The 12,520-nt window shown below is 32.4% G+C and overlaps 1 protein-coding gene across 2 annotated transcripts in view; it reads left to right on the plus strand.

Annotated features, from left to right (window-relative positions):
- The window catches only part of EYS (eyes shut homolog), a 1,673,869-nt gene that overhangs the window by 598,829 nt on the left and 1,062,520 nt on the right, over positions 1-12,520 (plus strand). For both annotated transcript variants that reach the window (XM_049695235.1, XM_004282511.3), the window contains exon 20: positions 2,864-3,054. In XM_049695235.1, the coding sequence (XP_049551192.1) occupies positions 2,864-3,054 (191 nt within the window). The remainder of the gene's footprint in view (positions 1-2,863; positions 3,055-12,520) is intronic.

The following is a 12,520-nucleotide window of genomic DNA, read 5'->3' on the forward strand; positions in this document are numbered from 1 at the left end:
CTCCCGCTGCAGAGCACAGGCTCTGGATGCGCAGGCTCAGTGGCCATGGCTCACGGGCCCAGCCACTCCATGGCATGTGGGATATTCCTGGACCGGGGCATGAACCCATGCCCCCTGCATCAGCAGGTGGGCTCTCAACCACTGCGCTACCAGGGAAGACCCAATATTCCAAAATTTTAAGTGTAAAAATATAGAACTTTTATATGCATTCAAAGTTAATTTGTTAGCATCTTAAAATAGACAAAGTTTTTAAAAAGTGTGCTTCTATACACTAGCTACAAAGTATTAGAAGAGAAATTAAGAAAACAATCCCATTTACAATAGAATCAAAAAGAATAATATACTTAGGAATAAATTTAACAAAGTTGATGAAAGATCTGTGCACTGAAAACTGTAAAATGTTGATGCGAGAAATTGAAGACATACAAAAAAATGGAAAGATATTCCCTGTTTATGGATTGGAAGAATTGGTATTGCTAAAGTGTTCATATTACCCAAAGCAATCTACAGATTCTATGCAACACTTATCAAAATGCCCAAGGCATTTTTCAGAGAAATAGAACAAATAATCCTAATATCCATATGGAACAACAAAAGACTCCAAATAGCCAAAGCAATCTTGAGAAGAGAGAACAAAGCTGGAAGCATCACACTTCCTGATTTCAAACTATATTACAAAGGTATAGTAATCAAAACAGTATGGTATTGACATAAAAACTGGCACATAGACCAATAGAACAGAATAGAAAGCCAAGAAATAAATCCACACAAATATATTCAATTAATTTTTGGCAAAAAAGCCAAGAATATACAATGCAGAAAGGATAGTCTCTTCAATAAATGGGGTTGGAAAAACTGGATAGCTATAGGCAAAATAATGATGCTAGACCCCTATTTTACACCATCACAACAATCAATTCAAAATGGATTAAAGATTTGAACATAAGACCTAAAACTGTAAAACTCCTGGAAGACATAGTGGGTAAGCTCCTTGACGTTGGTCTTGACAATCATTTTTTTTAAATTTTTGACACAAAGGCAACAAAAGCAAAAATAAATAAATGGGATGACATCAAACTAAAATGCTTCTGCACAGCAAAGGAAACCATCAGCAAAATGAAAAGGCAACCTATAGAATGGGAGAATATGTTTGTAAACCACATATTGGATAAAGGATTAATATCCAAAATATATAAGAAACTCATATAATGCAACAGCAAAAAAAAAAAGAAACCCAACAACTCAATTAAATATGGGCAAAAAATGTGTTAGGCATTTCTCCAAAGAAGCCATACAAATGTCTAACAGGTATATTAAAATGTGCTCAACATCACTAATCATCACAGAAATGCAAGCCAAAACTACAATGAGCTATTGCCTAACACCTGTTAGTATGTCTATTATCAAAAAGAGAAGATAACAAATGCAGCAAGGATGTAGAGAAAAGGGAACCCTTGTGCACTGTTGGTGGGAATGTAAACCGGTACAGCCACTTTGGAAAACAGTATGGAGATTTTTCAAGAACTTCAAATAGAACTACCATATGATCCAGCAATCGAAATCTGGGTAAATATTCAAAGGAAATGAAACTGTTATTTGAAGAGATATCTGCACTCCCATGTTTGTAGCAGCATTAGGCACAATAGGCAAGGTATGAAAACAATGTTAAGTGTCCATGAATAGATGACTGGATAAAGAAAATATGGTGTCCATATATACAGTGGAATAATATTCAGCCTTAAAAAGAAAAGGAAATCCTGTCATTTGTGACAACACTGATGAAACTGGAGGACATTTGGCTAAGTGAAATAAGCCAGACTGAAAGACAGATGTACATGATATCACTTATATGTGGATTCTAAAAAAAATTCAATTAAAAAGTTGAGCTCATAGAAACAGAGAGTAGAATGGTGGTTGCCAGAGCCCTGGAGGGTTAGGGTCTGGGGGGAGGGGAGTGGGAAAAATAGGGAGAGGCTGAAAAATGGTACAAACTTTCAGTTATAAGTTGAATAAGTTCTAGGAATCTAATATATAACATGGTGAATATAATTGATAATTCTGTACTGTATAATTAAAATTTGTAAAAGAAATACTTGTGTTTCACTAACTCCACCCCCAACAAAAAAGTTAATATGTAAGGTGATGGATATGTTAATTACTCCATAGTGTTAATAAACTCCATAACTTTGAATCTTTTCAAAATGGTTATGTATATCAAATCATCACATTGTACACTTTAAATATATTACAGAGTTTTTTGATCAATTATACCTCAATAAAGCTGAAAAAAATATACCTGTTAATACTGATGAAAAAAGATTGTAAATGGAATAAAAACTCAGATATTATAGATGCTTTTTTTCAGAGGGACATAAATCAATATTGAATTGTCTGTTCTAATTATATAATCAAACCCAAGATTCCTTTGAAAGTTAATGAGACACTATTAATCATTACCCAAAGACAGCAGAGTTAAACTTGGGCTATGCCAGGCAAATGGGGTTGTATGTGGATACTAAGGGTCAGTGAAATCCTGGTATTATTCACATAACACATAATTTAATAAAGTCTAATAAAGTTTATTTTTTCTGAAAAATCCACAATTTGGATTGTGGATTTGAAAAGTATTTTTTGAATACTTTTTGAAATATTTGAAACATATTTGAAACATTTGAAAAATATTTCTGGTGATAAAAGTTAAACATCTATTACTAGAAATAAATATTTCTGTTTTTAGAGGAAGGGAATACCAGATAAGCTTGCATATCGGTTTCTTAAAAATATTTAAACAAAAATATAATTTTAATAAGATTTCTAGTCTTAACACTAATAATCAAATTTGATTCTCTATTTCATAATTTAGGACTGCACATCCATCCCTTGTATGAATGAAAGCTTCTGTCAGAAGGCAGCCCATGGCTTTACTTGCATTTGCCCAAATGGTACATATTGTGAAGTAAATGTTAGCAGTTGTACTGAGCATGATCTGAATGTGGTCCTCTGCCTTAACGGAGGGATATGTTTTGATGGACCTGGACACACTTTTTATTGCAGGTCAGTATTTATTTATCCACAAACAACTACATATGTATTTATGAAAGCTTGTAAACATCCCTCTAATAATGCACTCTGAAATGCAGAAACTAAGTTTTAAGTAAGTTTTTGTCTTTAGAAATGTAATCCCAAATTTGAAATCAATTCTAAAAAAAAGCATTGCTTGTATATTTTACCAAATACCATGTATTCATATCAACCCCAAGTCAAACTCCCAAATTTAATCAACCCTTATTTTGTAACTTTCATATCTCCTCTCTTTCCCAGAATTGGGTTCTTATTCCCTTTCTTAAATATTACACCATATGAATGATTTGCAAATAGTTCATATTTATAGCATGTTTCTTAACCAGAGATTCATTTGCCTTCTAAGATCTTAACAATTATAATTTTTTTATTTTAGATATATAAAAACAAATTAATCTGTCACTGTATTGTTAAACCAATTATTATTTAAGGTATCTTTTTAAAATTCCTAGGAGATGAATTTTCATTATCTTTGTCATTTATGATTATGTAATATATATAATTGGTTGGTCATTTGAGAATTTAGTCATTATCTTTTCAATTTGTAAAATATTAATTGAACCCAGGTATGTAAAATCACCCTCACTTTACCTCTTTTCTTCTGTCAGTCTGATTTGTGAGAAGTTGAGGTTAAGTTAAAAACTGTGAGCAACTGTGTCTCTGTCAAAATATCTTAAATTACTGAAAGGTTGACCATGTGTATTTTGCAACATAATTATTCAATAGTAAAGTTTATTATTATTTCTATATTTTATCAGTTATTTCTCTTTAAATTATTAATATAATCTGCTTTATATTCAATACTGCCACTTCCATATTTTTTTGTTCAATATCTACGCTGTGTTCTTGGCCTTTTATTTATTTTAAACCCTGCTGTATCATTTTATTTGGGCTGTATTTCTAACAAGGCACACATAGATGTTAATTTCACATAAACCTAAGATTATTATCTTTCTTTTAGCATATGCACACAGTATTTATTACTATGATACAGGTTTTCTTTGTTACATATTGCCTGATGTGCCATTTTCATTACTAATGTGTGTGTGCATGTGTGTGTGAGCGTCACCTCGTATTTTGTATTTTTGATCTTGGATTTTGATTATTTTACTCTGGCAGTTTATAAAGTATAGAAAGTAAACATATTTCTAATATCAAGGCTAATTTCAAATAATGAAATTATACAAATGATCACTTTGCCACAGCAAGCTCCCTCCAGGTTATAACCTAATCAGCACCTGGATTAAGTCAGCAACAGTACATTGACCATTTATCCTCAGTAAATATAATGTTACAAATCAAAATTCCATTCATGGAAACCCATTATGGTAAATTGAAAAATTAGAAATAAGTGAACCTAAAGCTAAAAATGTATGTTTTTACAACATGAGTAGTATTTGTTAAATCAAGCTCTATAAAAGCTACTCTATCATTGTTCCTTTGGGGGGATGTTATCCATGGCTAGATAGGCTGACTTGCTTAAGGTGTGAAGCTGACAGAATTTGGAATGAAGACACTTGCCTCTTCTCCTGGGCATCTCCCAGGGGCAAGTGTCAGCATTCATTATTGCTACACTGTTATTCAAATACATTTAAAAGAGTCATCTGTTTTCAAAATTTTCACTGCTGATTCAAGCTGCGTGTAATCCCCTGAAAGTCTGTGAAAGGTAAGTGCCTGGGGAGGTGCAGATTCTAGGGGACTTGCACAGTGACTGGGTGGAGCCATCAGAGGTGGTTCCAGGTTAGCACAGTCTTCAGACAGTCTCTTTACAAAAGAAAACTCATACACTATGGGAAGGAGAGTTTTGAATGTTAAGTCATCAAATTTGTATGTGGGTTAAGAATTAGCTTTTGATATAGTTATTTAAACCATAATAAAATAATGATTTTTTTTTACTTTAATAATATATCAAATTTATTGTTTTTATCCCTCTTTTGCATTCTTCAAGTTGAATTTAAAGAATCTTACTCTTAAAAATGTGATCAACTATATATATTTTTTTGTCTTCTCTGTGCTCATTTTCCTTCAACCTTTATATAAATCAGAGTTAACGTCTTGGTTCTCACTGCTGGTTTATTTGTTAATCAGCTCACAAAATTTTGTTTGATTTTAATTGGGAAAATAGTTATCCAAACCTATAAATTTTCACTTTAAGAATATTTATCATGAAGTCTTTTTTGTTTTGTTTTGTTTTTGTTTTTGATTTTTTTTGTGGTATGCGGGCCTCTCACTGCTGTGGCCTTTCCCGTTGTGGAGCACAGGCTCTGGATGCTCAGGCTCAGCAGCCATGGCTCACGGGCCCAGCCGCTCCATGGCATGTGGGATCTTCCCGGACTGGGGCACCAACCCGTGTCCCCTGCATCAGCAGGTGGACTCTCAACCACTGCGCCACCAGGGAAGCCCGTGAAGTCTTTTTTTGATGTAAAGTTCCTTATTAAAATATTTCAGCCCTCAATGATCTGTAGAATATTCTATACGATTGGTTCCCTAGTGATTTTAGGAGAACAAATTTTCTTCCAATTGAAATCCATGTTTGTAATTACATCTGAAAACAAGAGTGTATTACCATTTCAAATTTCCTGGAAAATCTGAAAATGTCGACCTAAAATATCTTGTGATTTTGGCTTCACATATGAATTAGAACTTGGTGAAGTTCACACTTCTTAGAGCTTATGTTGACTGAGGATTATGCATTTGATGCTTTATTTTGCTTTCATCTCTGTCACTGCAGAAAATACAGCAGAGAATGGCCTACTTTCAAGAATATTATGTTTTATGAATGTAATTGATTCATTTCCTTCTTGGAAGCTGACATGGTTTTTAACTTCTTTAATTAAAAAAGATTTGTGAAATATTTATCCCAATGACTGGCAAGTTGAGAACTTACAATTTAATCCCTTTCCCTTTTATCTTTGATGTTTAAGCATTTAATTGGAATATGCCATGTTATATATTTTTCATTTATTCATGTCTAGAAAGTTTTCTTGTATTATTCCTCTATTATTCTTTTGTGCATTAATACTGGTTCACTAATTCTTCTTCAGGTACTAATATTGGTTACATATTGCAAATCACAAATTTAAAACTGGTTTTCATGCATTTCACTCTTTTTTGTATCCTCTTTAAAAATTTCTGTTCAATTCTAATATTTACTTCTCAACCTCTTATCTGTCTTTCTGATTTTTTTTCTTATGAGAATATTATTTATTTTCTTCTACTTTTCAGTGCATGTGAACTCTTAAATAGGTATTTTATTTCATTGTAAATGTAATGCCCACTTAACAAACCATATTATTATTTTCTGTTTATAAAGTAATTTATTTCAAGTGTTCAATTTTTCAGTCATCATTACAGAATTTTTTAAGTTGATTCAGAGTCTCAGTTACTAACATTTATATGCCTACTTTATTGTTGTTATCCAGATGTCTTGTAAGACCACTTTCATATCCCAACTATAGTGGCCAGATTCTTCTTCCTTGAATCACTCCTGTGTCTACCAGACAGTTGTAAGTGAGAGGCCTGACCAGTTAAGGCCTGGAGAGGAAGCTCTGAGCAGAGGGCACCTGAGGGAGCCTATTCCACTACATGTGCCATGGCTGCTTAGACCTAGGGTGAAATTGCTGAGCATGAAGTGTGCATTTAAACATCTCCACGTTATTATTCTGATTTTAATTATTGGGCTTCTCCAGGTCCAAGGTGTGTTAGATTTCTAGTGTGTTCATCACTGATTTTTCTCATGAAGACATTCGATTATTTTAGATTATTTTGTAATTGCAACAATGATGTATAATGAGTAGCTAGTATTAATTCATCTTCCTGAAGTAGTATAGTAGTTAAATTCTGAAAGGCATAGACAGTCTTTCAATGGAAAATAAAAGAATGAAAAAAGAAAAAGGATTACTTAAACCTGAAGACAGTAAAATGAATAAGCCAGTGATATATAGCTAGTTTCCTCATTACTGTGAACAAATAATATAGGTGATAGTGCTTTGAATACTGACATAAGTAAGTTAACAATTTCAAGCAAAATAAGTTAACATTAGTTTTAGATAAACCATTACTGGGCTGTTAGGTGCGTAGTAATATTAAATGTTCAAGTAAATTCTATATCCATACTTCAGAGATCATTTCTGGAGAAATGAAAGGGCATTTCAAACATCAAAACTTATTTTTACTAATATACGTGTTAGGCAGTTCAGACTCTTCAGTGAATAAATTTATATTGCCCAATGAAGAGATATCAAATTAACAACATGAATGTTTAAAATACAGAGAAAAACGTGATTGACAACTGATGACATTTAAAAAAATTTTTGCAATTCACACACTATATTTGTTATCTAAAATAAATGAAAATATATTTTTGTTCAGAAAATACAATATCTTAAGATTGCATTTCTAGTCTTAAATGCAAAAGGATGTTTCTTATTTACTTATTGAATTTTAGGGCTGAAGAAGATTATAGAGATAGATGAAGACACAAAGGCCTGAGGTTTATATTCTGTCAACTGCCTACAGTCACGATTACTGGGAAAGTACATACTAGAATCCAATGCATTACTCTTTTATTTTTATTAAAGTACTTTTTAATTTAAAATACAAAATATAAAAGATACAGTAAAAATATATGGTTAAAAAAAAGAAGAAACATACATAGTCAGATATCATTACTATTCTCTAGATGCAGTTAGACGTCTGTTTTGTACTTTACATCCTGGTGCAAAGTTTAAAGACATTAATGACTTTGTTCAGTTTAATAATAGCTACTTTCAGAAGTTCATAAGTATTATTAACCATGTGTAACAGTTTAATAGCATTTTAATGTGTTCAAGTTTTTATTAAAACATAAAAACTATGTTGAAATTACACTAAAATACAGATTAGAATCACACAGCAGGGGACTATAGAAAGAAGTAAAGACAATATACATAACTTATTTGTCTGGCACCATGTAGATTGTAAAGAATATAGCAAATAATTTATAGCGAAGCACTTAGATACAAAGATACTTAGTTTTGTTTTTTAATATGTGAAATCCTATTGCAAGCATTTTTTCCCTTGGAGTTCACTGCCTCTGGCATTGTAGAGCCCCCTCCATCCTACATGACTTCCCACCCTCTAGCTGCAAATGTCCCTTTACTCTGATGCTTTTTTCCAAATCCAACTCTCCTTGGTCATAACCTCCTTATTCTTGAAGTATTTCACATTCTTTCCCTTCTCATTCACCTAAGCATCATTACACTTTCTTCCATGAAGTGAGCATAATTAATTCATATCAATACTGACTGTATTATGTTAAAAGGTTGGTAAACAATGTTTAATTCCTCACATTAGTATCTTTCCTTTTACAAAAAAATCAATAACATCAGTAAAAACTAGTGAATTATTAATTATAGGACCTCAGCAACCATAACGTACTGTTAAGTGAAACATCTGAGATAAGTAAGACTTCCTGAATCCACTTGTATTATCCTTGAGGAAGGATATTTGATACTTCTCTATATGCTTGGATAGAAAAAATCAGGGTTGAAAGCTCAGAGATGGTAGGTAACTTGTGAAGGTTACAGGGTAAGGGTATTTATTCAACAATAACCCTTTTTCAACAATCATCAATCACATTTGCTGCAAGTTAATTTGATTTATAACTTGGAATGAAATATCTGTATTTTAACAGCCACAGTTAGATGATTTTCCAGTACATAGATATTATGTTTTCAAAAATATTAGCTGAACCATGTAATACTTTAAATTTAAACTGTTTTTAATTATCTCACTCCAAAAAAATAAACCTTTGATCAAGAATCAAAAAATAAATTAATAAGAAAAATCCATTTATGAGAAAAATAAATTACATTATTTTGCCTTATCAAATATTGCAAGGGATAGGATAATAAGCAGGACCGACTTTCCTTAGGAAGCCTACTGTATGGACATTATATTTGATATTTTAGCACATGGCTTAAGAACGTGAAGAGACTCAGTTTTTTAAATTTGATGGTTTTGATTGCTATACATGAAATGCTTTAATACAATATAATTTTACATTAAATATATATTTTATTAATCAAATTAGTAGATGTTTTGCTATATTAAAATGTAGGATATATTTTCTTAACATTTATTTTCAATTTTATTTCACAAAATAAAATTGACTCCTTTTGATGACCCTGTGAACAATCACAACACTTATAATAACCACTAAATATTTTTCTCTGCCTGTGCTTATAGACAATCACCGGAATTTCTAATTTCCTTGGGATATTTGTTATATTATACATTAAACAATTTTTCTCCAAATGAAGTGAACTGCTAAGTCTTTAACACTTCATTACAGTTTTTCCAAACATTATTAATAAATCACCCTAAAATATAAATTTACTAAATACACATCATAATAAAACATTAAAGTAGAATGACATTAAAATTTACATAACCTTTGTAATTGAATTTAAACATAATGCATTGCATTTTCTTCTCTGTTTAGTGTTATGATATATACTTTTCTTTGTCATTCCACAGGTAAATAAGTAAAACTCTATTATTAAACTTTGAGCATTTGTATTGTAGTTTACCTTTCAAAGTTTCTGGGAATAATACATAATCATATCATTACTTTTTAAAAGATAAATCTAGGTTATTTTAAACACAAAGCAATGTCAAACACACCAAATGTGATGGTAAAAATCCAAAGAAAACTGAAGTTTTTGTGTTAGAAAATTTAAATTAGTGACAGAGAAGGCATGTTTATTCCATATGAGAGTTATGATTCTATAAAATGCACATAGAGTTTGCTCTATTTCATCAAGATTTAAATATGTGAATTTTTATTCCACTTGGAGATACAATTAACATCACTTTAGTTTATTAATATCTGTATAAAATAAGATCACTCTCATTTAATCTAATAAGTACTAAATCTGGTAAGTATTAAAGAATATTAATAGTCTATTCTCATAAAATTATGAACTTTGGTGACTGCTATATTTTGAAGGCAAATATTCAGTTAATTAAAAAAATAATATTAGAACTGGGGAAAACATGAATTTTATGGTAAACCTAATTATTATATAATTTAATTCAACAAGTATTTCTCGGAAAACCACTTGTACAAAACGATATCATTGAAGTTGGAATCTCAAAGTTTAAAAATCATAGCTTAATTTATATTTCCTTAAAGAAATTCCTATAAGTTATAAAGACTGTTGCAGAAGTTAGTATGTATGTGATAAGTTTTTGTAGGATGATTGTGCCATTTCAAACTTGAAAATTAGTTTTAATCTCAAATCACAGATGTGTAAATTCTTTGTGCATCTTTAAATATCTTTGAGAATATGCACCAGAATAGATAAATACACAGATATAACCAGATCTCTTTACTTAACATGAAGTAGAAATAGTCTTAAATTGGTTAACGTATATAAAGTATATATATATATATGTAGTCACTTGACATGACTATGAAGTTCAAAGGAGCTGAAGAGAAGCATATATGTATCAGAACATAGTAATGTGAGATTCAGTATTTCTTGGAACCAGAAGAAAAGAGGAAGGGAAAATTAGACAATTTAACTGTATTAGAGAGATTTGTGACACTAATAATTCCGCATTGATGATGGTCAGTTGGACCTTATGCCCAGAAAGTTAATGAATTTTATGCTTTTCTGCAGGAGGTAATATGAGAAAAATAGAAGAAAACAAAACCAAACCAAAAAAAAAGAAAAAGGAAAAAAAAGTTCACCATTTAAATTGTGGTTAAAAAGAGGGAATTGTTGGGCTTCCCTGGTGGCGCAGTAGTTGAGAGTCCACCTGCCAATGTGGGGGACACAGGTTCATACCCCGGTCTGGGAAAATCCCACATGCCGCAGAGCGGCTGGGCCCGTGAGCCATGGCCACTGAGCCTGCACGTCCAGAGCTTGTGTTCCGCAATGGGAGCGGCCACGACAGTGAGAGGCCCGTGTACCCCCGCTCCCCCCAAAGAAAAGGGAATTGTTGGGCTTCCCTGGTGGCGCAGTGGTTGAGAGTCCACCTGCCAATGCAGGGAATGTGGGTTTGTGCCCCGGTCCGGGAGGATCCCACGTGCCGCAGAGCAGCTGGGCCTGTGAGCCATGGCCGCTGAGCCTGTGCGTCCAGAGCCTATGCTCCACAATGGGAGAGGCCACAGCAGTGAGAGGCCTGCGTACCGCAAAAAAAAAAAAAAAAAAAGGAATTGTTATATACCATTCTTCTTATTTACTTATTTATTTATCTATGGAGTATAGTTGATTTACAATGTTGTGTTAGTTTTCGGTGTACAGGAAAGTGAATCTGTTATACAAATACATATATCCATTCTTTTTTAGATCCTTTTCCCATATAGGCCATTACAGAGTATTGAGTACAGTGTCCTATGCTATACAGTAGGTCCTTTTTATTTACTTATTATATATATAGTAGTGTGTATATGTCAATCCCAGTCTCCCATTTATCCTTCCCCCCCTTCCCAATGGTAACCGTAAGATTGTTTTCTACATCTGTAACTCTATTTCTGTTTTGTAAATAAGTTCATTTGTATCTTTTTTTTTAGATTCCACATATAAGCGATATCATAGAATATTTGTCCTTCTCTGTCTGACTTACTTCACTCAGTATGACAATCTCTAAGTCCATCCTGGTTGCTACAAATGGCATTATTTTATTTTATTTTTTATGACTGAGTAATATTCCATTATACATGTGCCACATCTTCTTTATTCATTCCATGTCAATGGACATTTAGGCTGCTTCCATGTCTTCACTATTGCAAATAGTGCTGCAATAAACTTTGGGATGCATGTATCTTTTCGAATTATGGCTTTCTCCAGACATATGTCCAGGAGTGGAATTGCTGGATCACATGGTAATTGTATTATTACTTTTATAAGGAACCTCTGTACTGTTCTCCATAGTGTCTGTACCAATTTACATTCCCACCAACAGCATAGGAGAGTTCCCTTTTCTCCATACCCTCTCCAGCATTTATAGTTTGTAAGTTTTTTGATGATGGCATTCTGACAGTTGTGAGGTGATATCTCATAGTTTTGATTTGCATTTCTCTAATAATTAGTGAAAAACATATTTTCATGTGCTTTTTTGCCATCTGTATGTCTTCTTTGGAGAAATGTCTACTTAGGTCTTCCACCCATTTTTTGATTGGGTGGTTTGTTTTTTTGTTATTGAGCTGCATGAGCTGTTTATATATTTTGAAAATTAACCCTTTGTTGTTTCCTTTTGTTGCAAATATTTTCTCCCATTCTGTGGGTTGTCTTTTTTGTTTATGGTGTCCTTTGCTGTACAAAAGCTTTTGAGTTTAATTAGGTCCTATTTGTTTATTTCTGTTTTTATTTTCACTACTCTAGGAGGTGGGTCAAAAAAGATCTTACTCTGATTAGTGGCAGAGAGTGTTCTGCCTATGTTTTCTTCT

This window comes from Orcinus orca, chromosome 12 (assembly GCF_937001465.1).
Source record: "Orcinus orca chromosome 12, mOrcOrc1.1, whole genome shotgun sequence".
Lineage (NCBI taxonomy): Eukaryota > Metazoa > Chordata > Mammalia > Artiodactyla > Delphinidae > Orcinus > Orcinus orca.